Raw genomic sequence first — 22,776 nt, 5'->3', positions numbered from 1 at the left:
GCAGTGTTGATCCTCACAGTGGAGCCTTTCAGAGGCTGAGTCACAGTTAGTGCCATCAGGGAGCGAGCACGTCCAGGATTTTTTTTTTTAAAATAATCAAACAGGAAAAGCTCATTAAAATTAAATGGAAAAAAAATCACTCCAATAGCAGCTGCAGGAGAAATGAAAAAATTTTCTCTAATGTGGGTTTTCATGCTCACTTTTGTTTTCAGAGACTCGCATTTCTTTTTCCTTATGTAATGCTGACTGAGAGTCGATCTGCGGTGAATTACGAATTTTTCTGAGTGGTGTGTATGGGTGTTCTTTTATGTAGTAGCTTACTATTTTTACTCCAGACTTGTATACTTGTTTTCAGCCTACAGGAAGTGTTACAACCCCATGAATCAAACAACAAAAAAAAAAACTTCACGCAGCGTAACTCCTCTTCAGTTGGAAAACAAACCATGCCCCATGAAAAATGCTTTCTGATGAACTCTGAACCTCAGTGGGGTTCAGCTCAGAGTCACTGGTGTCGTGTCAAGATCCACAGTAAAATATGGTCTGGGTCATTACCCACCACCGATTTCAGGCATGAGCCTTCACAGCATTTCGTTTGTGTTATTCTTCAGGGGTATTGCTTCAAAAAAAAAAGCTCAATCATGCTGTTTATTAAGAAAATGGAAGACATGATCAGTTCTAGTGTACTGTGATAAAGATAACATCACATCTCCTTCAATTTTGTCAGTACTATTCAAACAGAGACACTTCCCTAAAGGGGCTGACGAATCGTTATAAAGTTCTCCTCTTTTAAAAGTTATTCTCAAAGAACGAGAGCGACCTACAGGCACATATAGAATATTTAGAGATTCTAAAGCAAATATCAGTAAAGGCTTCAGTAGAAGCAACTTAGATCGTTGCGAATCCACAGTGGCATAAGGCTGCCAGCACAGCGACAATGAGAGCGTCATACAGGTTCCCTTCTACCTTTTCTGTTACGATCGAACTTGTGGGCCTCATCGCAAAGAGGAAGATGAAACCAAAGTTTACAAATAAGGTTTTGGTTTTTTGGTTAAAGAATTATGGTGCAGTGATGAAGTGCAAAAAAGAGTAAGAAGATAAGAGAAGCTATGAGAGAGCCACAAACTCTATCAGCAAGAACAGCGATCAGTATCCGGCTGTGCATGTTTGAGACAATAAAGCCCGTGCACCACTGAGAGACTCCGACACTGTGGGGATGTTATGGGCAGCGCACAACAACTTTTTTGATACTATTTGAGTATTCAACTGTTAGATTTGCAGCTAATTAAAGAGCCAATGGTGTGAAAGCATAAACCAAACCAAACGGCTGATGATGTACATGTACAATAACAATAAAGAGATTTTCTATTTTATTCTATTCTAAAACACGTTTTTGGTACTTAGAGGCAAAGAAACGGAATACACTTGTATTCTTAAACATGCTTCAGGCTACATTTATACGCACAGATGGATACATAAACCTATCATTTTTATACAAACAACCTCAAGTGAGACAGATGACGCTTGCATTGCTTTGCTTAATAAAAGTTACACTCTGTTGAGTCTCCATGCTAGCAATGTCTAGATTTAAACAAGCACGTCCCTCCTTTAGGTTATTCAAATTCACATTTTATATTTTTCGTTTGGTTGTTTGATTTTTTTATGGTTGAGTGTCTGCTATCTAGTGGCTATATCAAGAATTTACCAAGACAAAATTATCTAAATAAATTTCACACAGAGTTAAACATTAACCGTCATCTCTACTTTGTCTTGCATCAGTCTGACGTAGCCTTTCTTGGCTGAGCCTCGGGCTACCATCTAGCTGCTTTTGCACATGGCCTCTCTGTGTTTCCATTTTTGTGTATAGAAAGCGAGTGTCACAGTCTGCCCGGAGCTATACCGCCTGTCGGCTTTGAAGCCGTTAGATTCACCGAGGCTAATCTCAGTGTTTTGAAAACAGTGTCTTTCTTAGTAAGTGTGTGTAGCCCACTCCTAAAATTATGTAGTATTAGCAGGTCTTCTTACCAGTTAAAGACATTGAAGTATCTCATGTGGTAAAGTGCAGAATGAATAATGTTATGAATAAAACAGATATGCTGCCCCAGTCCTAAATGTTGATTGTTTAGGACAATCAATGAAATGGAATTTTTCTGGCAATATCTTCCCAAGTGCTTTTTTAAAAGAGCAAAGAGTTTTCAACATAGCATTTCTAAACATACTAGTTTTCTTTGGAAAACAGAAATTGTTTCTATTTGTCACAAGAAATATTTCAGAAAAACAAAAGAAATTGGTTTAGACTATTGACGCTCACAAAGTAGAAGACCCATATAAAAAGTTATCACAACATTTCCTGGTGTTAAGAACAGAAATCAAAAGAAATTGAAAGAGTCACAGAGTACAGAAGAAGCCTGGTCGAAGTAAGAAGTTAAAGATTTCAAAGCCTCTGAAAGAAAACTAGTGAGAGTTGGTGTGTAAAGACTCCAGAACGACTACCGAGGCACCAGTGAATGACTTAACCCATTTGGGAGAACAATAACTAGAAGCAGGCACAACAATGGACTGTGCAGGTCTAATGAGATGAAACTAGAGTGCTTTGGCTACTTTCAACATGGCAACGACCCAAAACATACGGTGAAGAGCTACCTCCAGAAGACCAACGTGAGCATTATTGACTGGCCTGTGCAAAACCCTGACTTGAATTCTACTGAAAATCTGTGTGATGAACTGAAGACCAATGTCTATGCCAGAAGATAATCACATAACAGGCTGGGATTGCTCAGGAAACATCAGAGAAGCTTGTTGAAAACGACAACCAACGACTGCAGGCTGTTAACCAGCAAAAAAACAGTACACACGGTTAACTATTGACGTCAGAGGAGCTAATCATTTTGACCGGGTAGTTTGGCATTGCGTTGAATGTAAGCATCCAAAATAGGGCTAGGCTGTTTGGACAAGCTGTGTTAAAAATTCCTTTCTCTGTTTAACAGTACTTTGGAAATACTTCTGAACTAAAACTAAATTTTCATAGGGAGGTCTAATAATTCTGTCTGCATTTGTGTATGTTTGTAATGACAGTGCACTTGGAAAGTGTCCTATAAACAAAGACTAGTTGGCGCTCTAGCAATGACATTTCCTTTTTAAATAAAATACATATACACTGTTTCTTAAAAAAAACTTTACTTATCTGTTAATTTATTTATAAAGTAGTTAAAAGTAACTTAATGTACTAAATGGTAAGTGAGCAAATTGCACTACAATAAATGATCATATGGCACAAACTCAGTTTACAGCAAGACATCAAACATGCCACTTACAGAAAAGTATACTTGCAACACTATTACAAGCCTATAAAAGTAAATCTACTGCTTTTTTTAGTCCATTGGTATTATACCTTTTGTTTCCATTCATTTGTGAGTGCTGCCGTAATGTTGAGAAGTAAGAACTCTATTTAAAATTCTCTCGTCAAAATATTAGAACGGTCTATACATAAACAAAACATGCAGAAACGAAAGTTCTGCCTTTTTTTCTTCTTCAAACACAACTCAACAGAAATGGAAAACTTAAGCCACCCCTACTCTCACTTTGACAGATACAAACCCACACATGCTTACAAACCTGACACACATACAGCAAGAGCCGCTCAACCTGCCTGCCTGCCTCCGTCCTCATGCCATTGTCTTTATTAGGGGATAATGGTTAGCGGGGCAGATTTTCCAGCCCCTTGCAGGCGAATTGTCTAACGAGGCAGACCATTTCCAGCAAGCCCTTGGCACCACGCCACCCAAATGAAGACCACATTTCTGCAGCAGCCTAAACTGTCTGTCTGCCTCTGCCATCTAAAGGGAAGCTCGGTCTGTTAGGGCAAGATTGGATCTTAGTGCACTTCAAAGCTGTGTGGGCTGCAGTGCTCACATCCTGTCTGTGACTGACATCATTACAAGGAGAATGATTTCAAACCCAAGGTATGAGGTAGCAGCGCAAGAGCCTAGCTCTCAAACCCTTAAGCTGCAGCTGAGGAAAGGACACCCAGAAAGTAACCACCTGCTCCCTCTATGCCAATTCCTTAGATGTGGAGATTCAATTCTTATCAACACAAACCACCTCCACAGCCAAACAATTCTCTGCAAGGCCTCCGAGATAACCTGACGGGTTATCAGCAGCCCGTATTTTTCTCATCCATCACAGGTTAATGCTCCCAGATTCATCTCAACAGAAACTATTCCGTTATCCCACAAAGTGATCTTGGTGATTTATTAGAGAGCTAAAAATGTTATTGATAGGTTATGAATGGAAATCAATAATAAGTGAATTCTAATTCATCACGGTTACAAATATTAAGTGGTCTGCGCCCACTACACACACAGCTATGCCAGCAACACAGAGCCCTTGTAACCTAGCAACAGCTTCACCATAACAAGACCACTTTATTTCTAGGTACGTCAGACCAGAGAGCACTGATACTGTATGTGGGCCATGAAAAGCTTACGCGAGGTGCCTCTGTTATACATAACATGATCAATACATTTAAATGAACTCATGAAAGTAAATTGTTCTATGTAGCCGATCGGGTAAACAAAGTTATTACAGATTTGCTGGTGGAATTTTTAAACTGCGCTCACATGGGCTTGTAGTGACAAGCTCTTACTCTGTGTAGAAACACCACGGAGGTGACATGGAGCTCTGTGAGAGAGCAGAGGCATGCAAAGGATACAACAAAGCAGCAGATGAAGCCGTAATAGTGTGTGCAGAGAAGGAGTGTGGCATGCTGTGTTGTTTGTCTGCCTGTATTAATGTGTGCATGTGTTTTTGTGAGAAACCCCAGAGGGAGGATAAAGGAAAATTGAGAGATGTCAAGAAGCAGGAACAGGCAGAGATAGATAAGATTTAGTTTCCCATGCAACCCTCCTCCTCCTCAGAGTAGTGACGAGGCTACATCTGCACAGGCCTCACCCACCCGTCCAGCCAGCCAGCGTGGACTCCGCTGGCTCCAGTCACCTCCCTAAAAGACCCCCAGTGCATTCCTGCTCCAGCTGTGGCTCTCTTCCTCTTGGTTCTTCTCTTCTCTTTTCTTACTACCATGCTCTCCAACCACTCCTCTAAGCCCCCACTCAGTCACTCACTTGCTTAGGCCTGGGAGTGATTATCAGCCCATTGCCGGGAGGAGGAAAGAAGGAAAGGAAAGCAGGAAAAAAAAAAGGAATTGTCTGGAAAACAACTGCTCTCTTACCCCTTGTTCCGATTCCAGGGGCTCGGCTTTGACTCGGACTGCAGGCATTCCGTCAAGCATTAACATCCTGTTTCTTAGCCTGCCTGTGAAGGAACACAGAGGAGGTGTAAGACGGGTGTTTTAGCATGACTAAGCAGGTCCCACACTCACTTATTCACACATGGACATCTACAATGTTGTCCTCACACCCACTGAGAAATAAACACATTTTAAATAGACATGACTTCATGTTTCAGAATCATCAGAAGCTGACACACAAACACACACACACACAAAAAGACGCACACAAACTGTGAGTCCCTCTTCTTTATAATAAAGATTTTCGAATTGCCTGGTGGGCTGCAGTGGGGCTAATAACACTTAATAATACTGAAAGAAATCCTCTTAAGACTTCAATGGAATACAAACACATGCTTCATATACAGTTAATCAACAGCAAAGGCATGAACACAACCCGTCTTCAGAGTTTTCCTCTTTAGCCACTTATATAGAGAAAACAATGAGCGCCGTTTGAAGTTGTGGCACTTCTAAAGGTGTAATGTAATATTCATTAATTCACATTATTATTTGAAGTATTTCTTAAGATCCACGCATCCCTCTGCCTCTGAGCACGGTGCGTCTGTAAAGTGGGCAGCAGTGCCCGTCTCCTCAGCTCCGCACTGTGGCTTTAAGAGCGATACTCAGATGGAGCCAATGACAACAATGCATGTTCCGTATCCCTCAGCTTGGGCCCGACCTGAGGTAACCCTCCCTCTTATTATTTTAGCAGCAGTACATGGAGGAATGCAAGCAAGGCAAATAGACCCTAAACATCTCTATTACTCTCCACTGCTGGCACCAGCAGCGGGGTTTGCGGCCCAGTCCTCATAGTCAGCAGCACCACGGCAATCATGACCATTCTAATTCTGAGGAATAAAAGCTGAGGCGGTAATGAATGACATACATTATCTCTGTTTACCTTATGTCCTGGCCATCTAACCACACTAAACATATTGCATATCACACAAAATCCCCGTGGCCTGCTCAATTACTAAACGTTTGGGTTTTGTTTTTGTTTTTTACTCACCAAAGTATCCACTCAAGACAGCTATCGGAAAACATTTCTTATGCAAAAATTGTTTCAGCAAAACTGTTTAATGCCAAGTATTGTTCCTCTACCTCTCAGAGTCTCAAGCGAAAGGCTAATCCTGACTGTGTTTGTGAGTTGAGTGTGTGAGGGAGGCAGAGAAAGAGGGAGGATTTACTCCCTCAATCTGCAACCCCCCAGATCTCGCCTCACAGGTCTAAGTCCCTCAGGTACCCTGGCTGTGCTGCTATTGTATTGTTGTCCAGGATGTCCTTCGGCTTCAGGTCTTGGTAGGCCCAGATAGCGTTGCCATGGTAACGACTGGGCGGGTGGAGCTGCAGCCTCGGTCCAGCCTCAAGCCATGTGTTGAGGAGGAAAAGAAGAGAGGAGTGCACTAAGAGAGGCAGAAAGTGAGGTTTTGTTTTCCCCGGGATGACCACCATTATGGCAAATGCACTTTCTCCTCATTCACGAGAAAAAAAAAGAAAAAAAAACCCAAACCTCTCCAGACAGAGACACTTAAGATAAAACTTTATTTTCCTGAGGGGTTTGCTATTCTTACATCAAAAAGTTGTTGTTTTTTCCTTTTCTATTCATTTTTCTTCACTGTGCTAAATGCTCACTCTATTGCTGATGGAAAAGCAAAACAATTAGAACTTCTTGAAAGTAGCAATCTTTTCCCCGTGTGCCTAAAGTCCATTTAATCCAGTGGGTTTGTGAGCAGTACCTAATGAACTGGCCTGCAGAGGGATATTCATAGGAAATCAATGGTCTCTGCTTTCCTTTGCTTGTGATGATAATGACCAAAGAGCTAACGGCAGTCGGGGAGCCCTAACACTGAGTAATGAGATAACTGAGGGGTGTTGAGGAGTTCGTGTCGCACTCCTTTGACTGAAGTCAAATGTCAATCGCTTTTGTTCCCACAAAAGAATTGTTTCTAACAGCTAGTGCTTGAAGATCAAAAAAAAAAAATCAAAAAGATTAAAGATAAGAACAAAGACTGAGTTGAAACTGAAAAGAATTTGTTGGTGGTGATAAACCAATGCCTATCCAGTATCACTAAATTTGCTCTGCTGGCAGCAGGCTCAGGCAACTAGCAGTGCACTGTCCATCAGCGGTATGAGGCACTGTGTGTGGGAGATGGAGAGAAGGAGGGGTGGGGGGGTTAGAAGGAAACAGGGTAGATTAAGATCACCTTTCCATTTGCTGCTCTCTGAAATGAAATGGCCATCCCAGGTGTGTGGGGGAGTTGGATGGAGAGAGGAGGGCAGTGGAGTGTTGAGGCATCTCATTTCTCCCTCCTACAAGCCCTCCTGTCCCCACCACAATCCCTCGGTAAAAAAAAAAAGAAGGTAAAGGGAGCAGGTGAAGATTGATGTCAGTTCTAGCAGAAGAAATACTCCAAGTATACCTATTTGTGAATTTTCTGCTGTCTTTGTTTTATTGTTTGAATTTATTTGCGTGCCTGTTAATGCGTTTAACTGAATGAAGTGAAACTCCGACTGCACATCAACATCCATGACCTGAGGTTCACCATCTCCTAGTTCCCTGTTGACGGCTATTGACTGTGTACTCACTGAGGCAACAGCAAGAAGCTTGCGGGCTGCCTTAAAAAAAGTGTTAAAAATTAGAATAGACAAACTTCTCTAGAAGACATCAGACATTGTGAGACCAAATGTTGACCTCATGCGCTCGTTTACATGCACATTTCCTCACTGCATACAGAATCAAAAAAATCAAAAGGAAAGCATATCAAATTAAAAACCACTGTGCCAGAAACAGCTCTGTGGCTTACTCTTGTCTTTTAGCTTTACACCTGTGCTACTAGCACGCTGCCAACACTGTGAATGAAATAATTTTATTTATGAACTGTTCAGTGTTAATTAATGGAGTTTAACAAGGAAGTACTTGACTGGCTAAAAAAAATTATATTAAAAAAAAAAGATGCATGTCGGTTGGTGGTGAACAACACTGTGACTTTGTGCAAGTGCTTGATACTGTCTCTGGGTGTTCACTCTAAGAGCACGGAAAAACATTTCTAATTTTTTTGTTGTTCAAGTAAAAGTTGAGGCTTAAACAAGCTAATGAAACCAGATTTAGTATCTAGCTGTGTGCACCATCTTTGCTTCCCTTCTCATCTTTTTCCTCTCATGTGGACATACTAGCACACACACACACACACACACAAATGCCACACACCCTGTAACACACTGCAACAGACGGGCCCCGCCAATGCTTTGTTCCCATGTCGAACGCCCAGAGCAACTGGGTGCATCTGTGTCACAGAGGCTGGACCTGCTGCCACGGGCTGGGATGGAAGAGGGATGGAAAAGGGTGAGAGGAAGGGAAGGGGTAATGAATAATTGGGGGGATTGGGGGGAGGGGATGGGGGGGTTACATGAGGATGGATTCAGGAAGGTGATAGGAAGAGATGGCGGGGGGGGGTTGAAGAGCGCAGAGTTACTGGCAAAAGCAGTGGTTAGGAAAGCAATCACGGGGAGTTGAAGGGGTTGGAGGGGGTTGTTTAGCGGGGAGGAGGAAGGGAGGGAATCAGAGAAGGGAGAGAGGGGAGAGAGGGGATATGGACATGAGCCAAGGCCCGGTCGAGCGCAAAGCACACGGTGCAAGAATGCCAACAGACCCCCCCTCCCATCCAGTCCTCTACCAAAGGGAGGAGAGAAAGAAAAAAGGGAGAACAAGAAAGCAAAGCAAGAAATGCATTTAAAAATGTAAACAAATGCTTAACTAGTTCTATGGATAAAAGGGACAGAGCTGTAGTTGATGCGAAATAAGCATTTCCTGTGTTTTGCCCAGGCTGTCTGTTGCTGGCCTCTTCGCTGCAGCTCACTTCCCTGTTCTGTGCCCCTGGACACCCCAATGTGACACATTGGCCTGATAACCAACCTACGACTGTTAGCTCACTTGCACACTGCAGCACTTCCTCTCTTTCAAGTCAGCCAGTGCACAGAGGTTTTTGAAAACTAGTAAAGAAATACTGTAGCAATTTCTCAATAAAGAAGGTGAAATGAGGGGAAAAAACTTGCTAGACAAAGAGCTTTGGATGAGTGATACTTTTGCAGACACTGGGACATAAAGCTACTGATTTTTTTTTGCTAGCAGAGTAGACGGATCAGCCGAATCACAGCTGATTTTCAATCTCAGCCTGCTTCATGTTAAGCTGCATCTGTGCATGACCTCATCTTGTTGAACTAATTCTGGTCTTGAGAGCTACGTGCATAGTTCCTTGCTGAGTTAGTACTCGAAGAGTAACTGCGCCCAGGAAAATTATGGCATTTTATGCGGTCAAGGGCTCAACATTTGAATCTTAAACCCAATCCAGTCAGTGGTGCCCTACAAAGCTAAACACCACATAAATAATGCAATTCAAACAGGACCACTTTAGTCAGAGAACTTCTTATTTTCATTTGCAGATGACTAAGTTATACTTGGCTGCTTGGCTCTGCTCTCAGGCCTCCCCAGCAAAAGCCTTGAAGAGCACACCTCAATCCCATGCTCTTCCACATGCATAGATAGAAAACCCAAGCACTCTCAAAGGAAGAACAGCAGCACAGGCGTCAGTGACACCAGATATGATGCTGAGAAGTCAGATAAATCCATAGAGCTATTTGGGGAATGTATATAAAGAAAATCTTAGCTGTGTTAACTCATATTCATATCTGACAACAAATTGCATGGCTGGTAAAACATACAACTGACATGTCTACTTGGAACCTGGGTTTTCTCCAGGATGTCAAATGATAATTTGTGTGGGAATTAAGTGGAGTTTAAGGGATTCAGACACACAGCATCAGCTTATCCTCCATATTGCCTTCTGTGCCTGCTGGCGACTGTAAAAGACCGTAAAAAAGCACCTGATGCATTGATTTTTGCTGGGAGTGGGGGGCAGTCAACTCATTCCTGCTTGCTACAATATAGCTGTTGATGACCAAAATGACCCTGAAGCCACCGGAAAATGTTCCCGTGCTCCTGATTGGTAGTCTGCCGCTGTTTGTCACAGTGCGCAGCGGTCAAAGTTCAAATTAGTTGAACTCTCAGCGCGCTGCGGGTGAGCCACATCGTTGCTTTGGCCAGCATGCCAACAAGCCATCGGCGCAGTAACAAACCAGTGGTGCGCAGCGCAAACCATTTTAAAGTATGGATTTCACAGCGTCAATGTTCCATCATGTTTGAAAAACCGATTATGTTGATAGATATGAAAAAAACTCCCTTCAGAGCCACAGAAGGGACATAAAGATTACAAACAAATAAGGCAAATAACTGTTTTCAATACGATGAGTTGACGTTTGAAATTAGCAGAGTTCCCCTTTAAGGTCTCTCATGAAAATGAGATTAAGGTACTTCCTATCTAAATAAAATCCCTTCACCAGACAGGAAAAGAGAAACACCGTCAGTGTTGATGGTGTTTGTTGATTGTCCAAGGTATGTATGTGTGTTTAGGGTTCACGCCTGGATGTACTGTTTTGGACATGTTTTTTTTTTTTTTAATCATTCCTGGCACTCTGTGAATGGTCTCAGAATTTCCATTTCAGAAGACGTATTTTCCTTGGCAAGAGCAGCAAGTGAAGTCTTTTGGATGCTTCTGGGACATTTTTGAACGGGGCTCAAGAGAGCAGAGAGCTACTACCTCCTTGCTCATAAAAGCGTGGACTTCTCCGACTGCAGACAAGCACAATGGCAATAAACTACAGCTTATACACCCTACCCTGTTTAAAAAAGAGAGAGAGAGAGGGGAAAAAAGTTCCCTTTAGGGTTAAAACCCCCTCAAAGATGCACTCAACTGATGCCTTTTACCTCAAAACACCCCGCCCATTTCCTCTTCGAATAAATCAGTTCCACAGAGGAAAAACACAGCTTGCTTTATGTACACAGTTATTAATAGACAGAACACACTCATCATGTGTTGGATGATTTATTTCTGGCACATATTGTGAAACTTGGGGAACTTATCAGCTCCTTATCAATTTAAAGGAAAAACTCAGAGACAGGATGAATACATAATGATTTTAGAAATAAAAGGTAAATGGGCACATTAAGGTTGTCAGCAGCAACAAAACAGAGCGATTACAGAGGTGTCACCTAATGGCTAATCCTTGTATGATTATTCTTGAAATTAAGAGTAAAAACGATATCACTGAGATGCTGCCTATCAAAAAAAAAATGATGTGTATTAAAAAAAAATTTCATAAAACCGAATACCAAATAAAGCCATGTGACAAATTGGGTCCAGGGTGCACCCTGCCTCTCGCCCCATGGCACCTGGGATAGGGTCCAGCCCCCACAAAACACTGAATTGGATTTTGGATGGTTGGATGCACGGATGTGTGGAAAATCAAATACAGAGTAGCCTGAGACAGCTCCAGAGATAGACACCCAAAGCATGTGAACAGGTTGACTGCGCCTAGCAAAGGATGAGTATTGATTTCATTGATCCAAGTGTCATAATGGTTACACCCAGCTTCAAGAAAAGCTCCAATTTGAAATTCCCCATAAAAGTCGTCGTGTTCCAAATTAAATTTAAAAAGAAAAACCTGCGCTCTGGCGACTTTGTGCGGTGTAAAGTTAAAGAAGCAACAGCAGTACCCGTGATATAAATCATTTGAAGACTTCAAATTAAATTCTTAGAAATCAGTGTAATGACGTCTGAAATTATGGAAACACTGCCATGTGTGAGAGAGAGCCACAGAGCAGTGAACTCATAGTGTTCCTCCCTGAGCCAGGCAGCTCAGCACCTGAGAGGAAACCGGCTCCATTTATAGAGTGGATGCCCATGTAAATACACAAACAACACACAGACACAGAGTCACACACTAGTAAGGCCCACGGAAGTTCCCATATTCTGGTGAATTGCCCTTGGGTCCTTGCTATTTCTGCCAGGGGCAGGGGGATCCTGTGTCAGTAATCCTGTCATGATGAGGGGGATGAGGTCGCCGGATGCAGCTCAAGTACGCTGCCTTCACCAGCACACACGCACACAGGCAGAATAATTTGTAACGACCACGACATACAGCAAGTCAGTTATGAGTGTGGTTACAATAACAAATCTGCGGTTCACAATAAAATTTCCTCAAGGTAATGAGAAGATGTCGCAGACCGGCACTGACACATGCTTTATTTAATCAAGTGAAACTTATCAAATTAAACCAAAGAGTCGACAGACCAAAGCAAGTTGCACAAGTAATAACACTTTAGCCAGATATTTCCCTAGTGCCTCTTGTTTAATGAGTCAAATGGTCAAAATATGGTTACAACAGGGCAAAAGGGAAATCTTTTATCTTTTTTTTTTTCAGTGACTTTTTTCATTGTGAAAGATCCCCACCTCCACCATTACCACCTCCGTCCCTTCTAGGTCTTGTGAAACTGTGGGAAATGAAGAAGCTGTTTATTCTGAGAGGAAACACTCAAAGCGAAAAGAAGAGTCGGTCGCTGTCTGGTTTGTCTGTGTCTCTGTCTGTGTCTCAAATGCACTTCTTATAAAGCTGACTTCCTGAGCCCCTTTTCTGATCTACAATCTGGCTCGCAGACACTCACAAACCTCGTGACCTCTGCCTGCACCCACCGTGAACCATATTTATCTTAGATTCAGAGGCAGACACGCATGCACATAAACTCTGCAGCTCTGCCCATGAAAGAAGAATATGGATGCCCATTCAACACAAACAGCCACCCACACACACCTACAGTGTATGCACACACAAGCCGTGCACAAATACACACACACTCCTCCACATTGCTCCAGAGAGAGGTAAACAGAAGAGTCTGACATCCTCTTGCATCATGTGCCTCAAATGCAGCAGAGAAACAGCTAAACAAGCTGTGACCGTGACAGCGCTAAAGTGAGGTGGCATTACTCAAGCAAGCTCCGACTCCCAAGTCAAAGCAATTTGTGACACCATTCTAGACTATTTATGTCCAATTGAAGGTCATTTTGATGAAATCGTGAGAAAGAATAAGTTAAATGTTCAGTATGAAAGCTGGATCGAGTTTGGTGCTAAGGAAACCACAAATAGACACCACAAAACAGCTCCTGAAGAGATAGTTTACTATGAGGTCTTCTTGCTTCAGCATAATCCGCTGACCTCTCAGAAACACCGTACACATGCATACACACTCACTCACCTCAGTAAATGCAGCACGGTCAGTGGCTGTGCATCTAAAATAGCCTCTGACACAAAAACCTCACTTGTACCAAAGGAGGGGGAGGTGGAGCCAAGCAAACCAGGGTAAACGTGTGGAGCACTTGGCTTAGCCTTTCAGGAAGATACTCTAATATTCTGTGTATGTTTATACCACCATACGGCTAAACTGTACACGAGAGTGAGATACTGTGAGGCTGGTTGACTGCAGTGGATCAATATAAGATGCACTCGGTGCCTCTGTACCAGTCTCTTATTTACTTTCAGTTCACAGGTCCTTGGTTGAGGTGACCACACTGCGGTACTTACTAATCATCTCGAAAAGACCGAACAGCATCGCGGGCACATTTCTGTACAGCATTCACCGTGAATAAAAAATGAAAAACCGGTGAATATATTTTTATTGATGCTTTACAGTGGGAGGCCGCCATAGAAGGGAAATATAAAGCGTTCTCAGTGTTGTAAAGGTGTTAAGCAAGTGAACCTTGTGGTATTTTGCCATTTCTCAGCGCTCGTGAAGAAGTTATAGCTGCTTTCAACATGTTGAAAATGAGTGTAAGGGTGAAACCCTGCTCTAATTTCCCACACTGAACTAATGGATTAGTTCAGTACCCTCACAAAAAAGCAACAAAAAAAATCCTTTCCATCAACTCTACCACCACTAACCACCCACATGTTTACCACCCCCACCCACTCTCACCTGCCCGAAGGGATGCCAGCACACTCGACCCTAATGGCGAATTCTTTGTGTAGGCTACTGTCTCTTATCCCCTAGGCTCTGGTAGCGTATGTGTGTGTACTTGTGTTCCAACATGTATGTCTGAATGTGATTCCCCTTCCCCCAACATATGCACTGTGTACATACTGCTCCCAATGGCCTGTCTTCCGAATGCATCACAGCACACGTGCATTCTCAAAAAGATCGACCTAGATGTTGTACAATAACTGTACAATGCAAGCATGCCAAGGCACCAATACGGTGACTCATCTACTACTGTATCTACTGTAAACAACTCATGTAGAAATAATATCATCTCAAACAGTGAAACACACACTCTTATTTTTTTTTCACTTGTCTTCCTTTGCCCTTTTTTCTCACTCGCCATCTCTTACATCCAAACAGCGGCCTGCATGCAGGCATATATGCGAGCGCACGGGCAATTTTCTCGTGGCTTTTTTTTAATAGCCTTTGCAGAGTCCTCCTGATGCAGCTTCACAAAGTGTCGCAACTATCTAACCCTACTTTTTGCTGACACAACCAAATCCACCCCAATGCACAGCACATGGAAATTGACAATAACGGACCAAGCAAAACATTCCAACACACTGACACTTATTACATCAAATGCGCGCAGCTATTTTCGCTCACCGAGTTTTTCCCCTTGGTTTGACCCATTCCAGCTCTCCAATAACACTCAATAAAAGCCAGCAGCTGTGTTTACCTCTATTACTCATCTACTCACGCCTTCACTTCGATTACTGCTCCTCTCTTTTTAAGCCGACGCTGTGCCATGTTGATACCTGGCTGAAGCAGCTAATTGAGTAGAGCTATGGCCTGTAGTAGGAGCCTAAATTCAGCTGTGTAGAAATGCCACAGCCCTCCAAATGGATTCCACATGCTGTTTACATAATTTCATTTCCTAACAGTTGACCTACAGTACAACTGGAAACAAAGTTCACAGTGATCCACGCAGCATCCTTACACAGGTCTGTAGAAACCATCTGCATGGAGGATAGAGAGAAGCAACTCCCAAAAGATTCTGTGAAGGGGAAAGTCTCAGAAATGATCCAAAACAGACTGAAAATGCTGACTTTGAATACTCTCCCATCCTTCTTTCTTGGCTTCCTTCCTTTTCTTCTCTCCTCCTTTAACCAGCCATATTTGGCTAAAATCAATCGCACGCTAGTTTGAAAGAGGAAACGTCATCGCCTATAGACGGGCCTTCCACTGACATACCTTTCTATCCTAGCCATGGAAACATGTCGAGCGACCTCAAATCAGAGTCTGGGGGCAAGCTCTGCAACATGAGTCACTTCCAGTAAGCAGTGAGTGTGCTGCTCTAGCGATTGTGTCATTACTCAAAAGGAAAAAAGAAAAAAAAAACTTGGATCAATACACCGGTCAGACATCATTTGAAAAAATCTGCCTGTCTTAATACGTTTTTTGCTCTATCAAAATAAAAACTTGGTTCCCCACGATAGCTTTAACAATAGGAGACTCCTTATAAGTATACAACCAGGGATGAGGTTAACAATGCTTAAAATGATCTTGGACAAGCTGGAATCTTTCATGTTAGATTGTAGAGCCTTCTGATTTTTTTTCTTCACTATTTATACTATCAACCTCAGAGTCCCTGGCTGTTGCACAATACTTTCCGTGCTTTCTCTCTCCCTCTCTCTCTCTCACCCCTCTCTTTCTGCTCACTAAACACACATGCTCTTGCACTCTGTGTACACCCTTAACTTAATTTGGTAAACAAACGGGGGCTGGACACTCGGGTCGAAGGTTGAATCCACAAGAGAATGTGCAAAGGGAAAGAACATTTTGTCATTTCTAGGATTATGAAATACCAGTATAGGGACTTCAGCTCACTAACATCACCTACAGATGTTTCTTTTTGTTTTTTAATGTCGCTCACAGTAAGTTCACGACAGCCACCGCTGGATGAACGACGAAGCGACACAACGATTCCTTTCTCTTTCCTTTAATTGAATCAGCTTTTGCGTTTTCTTTTTTGGCTCACATGATAGTTTGATGTAAGAAGGTGCCAACATATCCTGGATTGAGAGCTCGAGAGATGAGAAGCAATTTTCGGAAACTGGATCTGTATGTTATATATTGGGTCCATACTCTAACCTCTCTAATTTTCCTCTCACCCTGGCCTTGGATTACAGTAGAGACCCACATTAATCCAGCCATATAGTGCGCTGCAGTCTATCTGCAATCAGTGCTGATACACTCCATAACACCCACTTGGATCAATGAGCAGTCAGTCAATATGGCAGCAGTTAACCCAGTTTATTAGCCCTAATGCAGGAAATTTCATCTTCTTAAATACAAATTTGAGCCTATGTGTTGTTAGCATGAACAAACCAGAGCAAAGCACATCTTCCTGAAAGATTTGATCTGTCAACAAGCAGCCAATTTGTGCGTCCTGATACGTGGCTGACAGAGGTTGCCTTTAAAGGGGGGAATCCTGCGGAGCAATTAAATATCCTGGGCAGAGCGGTGTTGATGGACAGATAGAGTCTATCCGTTGGTGATTGGCTTTTTAATTGAGTCCCCCCCACCTGTACCGATCCTTATCGTAAGCCTTTGGACCATGTCTTGGGGTGGGGGTTGAGCTACTGAAGGAATCAGATTGGCAGCACCAGCTTTATACAGTTGTGGAGGAAAACAGCAAGACGTGTGAGACATCAAATCGTTCATGTCAATGTTGGCATAGTCGGTGTGCTCTCAAGATTTGCATTCTATTTGTGACAGCAGCGGTGGGTTTCAGGGGTTGGGTGCGCTCAAAAGCAGGCACAGGTATGCTAAAGAATACCATTTATAAATGCAAATGTTTAACCTGACATGTTGAGCATTTTAATCAGCTGCCTCTCCAGTGTTTCTTTCACCTACCACAATTGGATGGGCTCCAACTGTAGTAGTGACACATGCAGCAGTCTCCAAATACTGCAGGTCTCAGTAAAAGTGGCTCTCCAACTTACAGTGGATCTCCAGATCTCCCCATACCAATATGGGCAGCTGCCATCCAAGATGATGCCCGGGATGAGAGCAAAGCAGCTGAATAATTTTGCCAGCACAGCAGTAAACCAGCAAAGCATGACACAGGAAGGATGGGGCTAGGTGGTTAGTAACAACTGAACCTTTAAAATAAGAGCGAGATGATTGTCCACTTGCACAATAATGATGTATATCGTCCTTTCAGACAGACGATAAGAATCACAAAAATGCTAAAATGAGTCATGAGACATTAAAATATCTGTACAGCCTGCCGATATCTATGTAAAGTCTATTTGTGGGAAAACCTGATGCTTCAAGCAAAAAACTAGAAAATAAAAAAATAAGGAAACACCCCAAAACAAAATAAGTCAATTTTCAGAGCATTCTGCAAGTTGCAAGAGTTATGCTTGCTGTCCTTCAGAAGCAAATGTCAAAGATGAATAAAAAAAAGTACATACAGCGATGGGTGGATGGATGATTAAAGTAAATTTGAACACCGAAGACAAGTGTCAGTTCCCAGTTTTTTAACGGACAGCCACTGCCATCATTGTTCTTGAACTCTTAGTTATTACTATAAACAGGGCATTGAAGAGACACCAATATATCCACTGTAATCATTTTTCCAGCTAGTTTCATGGAGAACCAGGGGGTCTCCAGATCATAGACTGGACAGAATTACAGTCCTTGCTTTTTGCCTGCTGGGGTCTCCAGTCCATCAAAGGTCTAACAAAAAGACCCTAACAGCCTTTCACACTCACGCTCACCTGTACAACCGACTTTGAAATCAACACTTATATCAAGCATCTTTTTGGACTGTGGGAAGATACAGAGCATCTGGAGAAAACCCATGAAGTCACAGACAGAATACGCAAGATCGAGACAGAAAGGACACCGACAGGTTCAAGCCCAAACTTTCTTGCTGTGACGCAAAAGTGCTAAACAGTCATTTTGAACCCAAACCATGACCTTTTACTAACCCACTCATTTTTTCTAGCTAAACATACATCCTCACAGTAAGCCACAAACAGCAACATCCTTTCGATACTGCTGTCAAACCAGCTAGTGCAGGTTGCATGTTGCTTTAGGGTAAACATTAAAAATATATACACTAACTGGTCAACATTTCTTTTTCTTCTTCTTTTTTTGTTACTGCTATCTGAATGTCTGGATTAAGTCACAAGGAACACTGACCTGTTTATCATGTAAAGTGACCTTTACATGATAAACATTCAGACAGGTCATTTAACTCTTCTGTTATCATCCAAATGTACTACAGTTCATTTGAACTGTTCTCAGTTCACCGCATTATTATATGCTACACTGAAGTGAGTAGTGTTGTCAGTGAAGTTAATACTTTAGCAGTCAATGAAGTCATTTTTACAGAAATACAGGCTCTGACTGTGTTTCAGCAAGAAGATGGTCTTGATTAAGACAATATATCACATGCACTGTGCAGGCTTCCCTTACATGCAGGCAGCAGTAGCATGATCAAATACAGAATGTACAAAGGCTTCTAGCATCAGCAGCAAAGTGGGCATGTGATGAAGACTTCGGGACCTGGACTGCAAAGTCTCTGTTTTCCTCAGTCCACACTAAAACACAGTGCTTGAATTTTCTACACTGCTTCATAATCCAGGCGTACTGTGAACGCTGGGTAAAGACACAGCAAAAGTTATGCATTTTAAAATGTTAACCAGTTATTGTGGCCATTGCCTCAGGGATTATCCAGCTTAAAGACTTTCTGTTGAAGACCTGTTCATACATACACTGAACCCCCTAATTATAGCTACATTATCTAGCGCTTACAATGGCACTCTGACCACAGATGTGGTTCAGTGCTACAGTAATTAACCTTAAAGAGTTTATTTTCAAATTTCTTTCCAGATCATAAATACTGTTATCACAAATAAGCCTTCAGATCCGTGACATTCCAGACTTACGTGATTTGGATGATCAAGACGTGCAGATGTTTGTGTGCTGTAAAGAGACACTTTCAGGCATCTAATGTGATTCCTTGCCGTGTACACACAGTGTCGAAAGTCTGCTCTACATGTGTGATATCAGCCTGCTTATTCGTGCACAGGCAGAAGGCCTTATTGTACATGGATTTAAGCGATACTTTAAATGGGCACTAATCTCCCTCGCTCAACACCAAGGAGCTGCAGAGCTGCAGGGGGTCTCATCCTCACACATCCACACACACACATATATATGCCCACACCTTCCCTTCCTCTTTCTTTCAGATATGTGTATATATATATATGTGTGTGTGTGTGTGTGTGTGTGTGTGTGTGTGTGTGTGTGTGTGTGTGTGTGTGTGTGTGTGTGTGTGTGTGTGTATAGCGTAGTGGTTAGACTACACGCCTTTGGAACCCAGGATTCCTGCCTTGGGCGTCTGTATCCAGTAAGGGTCCTAAGGCTAGACCCCCTATGCTAAGCAAGCCTACCGCAGACATGAGCGAGACAGATAAATATGAAGGCATGCCGGCTCGGACGTCGCCCGGATCAACAAGGTCCGCGTCAGGTGTTGAGGAACCAGGGCACCCTGACGAAAAGTGGGCTACTGGAACAAGAAGGCATCGGTGGGCAAGAGACGAAAACAGGGCGTTGTTGGAATGCTACTACGCAAGTAACCCCGGCGGCAGGGGCTACATGAATAGGATGCTAGGCGAGTGGCTCCAGCAGATCCCGGGAACAACATCGGAGATCTCTGTCCAGAAGAGTGCAGTCCTGGGAACAGCTAAGATACTGCGCAGGACCCTCAAGCTCCCAGGCCTCTGGTAGAGGACCCGAGCTTGAAGGATAAACCGCCCGCAGGGGCGTGCTGGGTGTTTTTTTATGGACAGAGAGAGAGACCCCGGACGCATAGTTAAAGGCAAGGTAGGGCCTCTCCACATCGCTAGGGTAAAGTCACACAGGTCAGTGCTTAGTTTCCACATCAAACCCAAGAGCAGAGGCCAGAGTCTCTACCACCCCCATCCCCACCACCACCTTTCTCTCTCCTTCCCTCCCACTCTCTCCACACACATACTCCCCCCTCCTCCTCGTCCTCCCCCTCTCTGGATGTACAAATGCCTTTGCTGTCAGCTCTGCCCTGGTCCCCTGTAATTGAAAATAACAGCCAAGGGCCAGCCCCCGGCCACCCTCTCCAGCCTGGTGGCTCTCTGCCCCTGTGACAGCCACCCATCAATACCAATGACTATTACCCTGGAAGTGAGAGCGCTGGCGATGACATCCAAGACACCACCCCTGCAACACTCCCACACACACACACACACACACACACACACACACACACACACACACACACACACACTCATATATACACACACCCGAGTGTCCTTCCTCCGCTATCCAACCCTCCCAATGTTTAACCCATTCCTAACAGCCTCGTTCCTCTGTTTCTAAGCTGCTACAGTAGACAAACAAGCCCATCTCTCTCTTTCACACACAGACACACACACACACACACACACACACCATAACGCTGCACACAAATGCACACCCACACGCACACAACTCTCTTAAGACATGCACGAAACTCTGACAAGCAGCAAACTTTTTTTTCCACTGAGAAGTGCCGAGAGTTTTTGCAGCGCAGTCACACTCACATCCCCCACTAAGACATTCAGTCAGTGTTATTCTACAACACTCCTTCACTGATAAGCAGATATGTTTGAAGTTGCATTGGACTTGTGAGAGATAAGAGACTTGAAACACAGGAGGTGCCTGCGCTGCAAAAGTGTGGATGCTGCCCATGTCCCCGGTTGTCCCGAGTATATAAAAATCAGCTCTCTTTTTTTTTGGCCTCTTTTATGACAGCTTATTAATTGACACTGACAATAAAGAGTTGTCCAGTCAGCTACATGCGGGATCTCTTGTCTCCCCCCCCCCCACTACCTTCTCTACTGTCAAACACCAAACACAATACTATAGGTGATCTGAGTTGTCATTTGCTTTGACAGAGCAATGACAGCTGGACGAAACGCATTGAACACAAGCACAAAGCCCAGCAACGTGACAAATGAAGCACATAGCAGCAGCCAGCAGAGGAACAGGACAAGAAAATTGCACAGACCTTGTCAGAAGCTGCAGAGCCGTGGAGACTAGGAGACTGTTTTCCTTTCTACAGTCCTCTCTGTCTCGTCTCCTCCTCTCCTCTTCTCTCCTCTCACTCTGCGCGTATGTACGTGTGTATGTGTGTGAGTGAGTGTGTGTGCGATAATGTGTGTGAGTGTGAGTGAGTGTATGTGAGTGAGCAGCTCCCTCCCCTTCTGCCTCTCAGCTGCTCGGCTCAGGCAGTTCTCAGGAAATGAATGAGAGCGCACAGAGAACTGTTGTACTTGCAAATGACTTACCCCGAGTCACATGATCCGCTAAATGTAGGGTGGGCCGGTGGGTGGAGGCTTCATAAGCAAAAGGGAAGACAATATACTCTAAGCTTTAACAGCATGCATCGAATTACATGGGGCCCCTCAGGGGAGGTTTCCGACGCGTCCGCTCTAAACCAGTCCAAACTCCCTCCAGTGCACACCTCCCGGAGCGCAGCGGAGAGTCCTGGGCTGGGGTGAGCACCAGAGCACCTCCCCGTTTAAAGGGGACGGAAACGAAGGGGGTAACAGTGCATTAGTTCAACTTGTTTTATTCGCAATGCATCCGTTTGGGTTGTGATAATTAAAAGGACAAAGTTTTTACACGCGCGTCTAGTAATTACACCCACGGATACAGTAATTATAAATACAAATGAACCGATGTGGTCAGTGAACCGATTTGTGAATAGAAAAACGAACTAGTGAACATTTAGTTTAATTTTAAATCTCATCCAAGAGCAAGGAAAAACAGCAAAATCACATGAGAATTTTTCGTTCTTCTCTGATTCAGTGACGATCAGTGTCTCAAGGGAATAACTGGCAGATTAATACATGAACACGAACATTTATTGATGCAAAAATGACTTAAATCCTTAATCTTCATAAATCAGAATTGTGACTGAAAAAATATTGCAGTGTAGAATACTTTGCTTCTCATCATTAAAGCATATGTCCTATTATTTATTTATTTTTATTGTACTTACTACTTATACTTATTGCATTTATTGCACTTATTAGCATAATAAAGCCTAAAAATCTATTTTAAAAAGTCAAATAAATGCATATATATATATATATATATATATATATATATATATATATATATATATATATATATATATATGTATATATATATATATATATATATATATATACATATATATACACATATATATATATATATATATATGTATATATATATATATATATATATATATATATGTATATATATATATATATATATATATATATATATATATATATATATATATATATATGTATATATATATATATATATATATATATATATATATATATATATATATATATATATATATATATATATATATATGTATATATGTGTGTGTGTGTGTGTGTGTAGAGAGAGAGATCAGTGCTTTGAATGATCACCGGTATTCATTACTTCCACTATTTATTCATTAACAGTTTAATGTCATGAAATAGTAATTAATGCTTAATTGATGCTACCCTTGTTGTGCATCCATATATATATA

The 22,776-nt window shown here is 42.5% G+C and overlaps 1 protein-coding gene across 1 annotated transcript in view; it reads right to left on the bottom strand.

The window, feature by feature from the left end:
* klf12b (Kruppel like factor 12b) overlaps nt 1-21,733 on the bottom strand; it is a 40,036-nt gene extending 18,303 nt beyond the window's left edge. The window contains 3 exon segments of the mRNA XM_082509088.1: nt 5,225-5,307; nt 21,530-21,591; nt 21,593-21,733. Of these exon segments, the coding sequence (XP_082365214.1) occupies nt 5,225-5,307; nt 21,530-21,591; nt 21,593-21,624 (177 nt within the window). The 5' untranslated portion in view covers nt 21,625-21,733.
* Nucleotides 21,734-22,776: the final 1,043 nt, after the last annotated feature.

The sequence above is a fragment of the Aulonocara stuartgranti genome, assembly GCF_965226115.1.
Source record: "Aulonocara stuartgranti genome assembly, chromosome: 16".
NCBI lineage: Eukaryota > Metazoa > Chordata > Actinopteri > Cichliformes > Cichlidae > Aulonocara > Aulonocara stuartgranti.
Note: the sequence above shows the minus strand (reverse complement) of the source record. Positions and strands in the feature narration are given on the sequence as shown.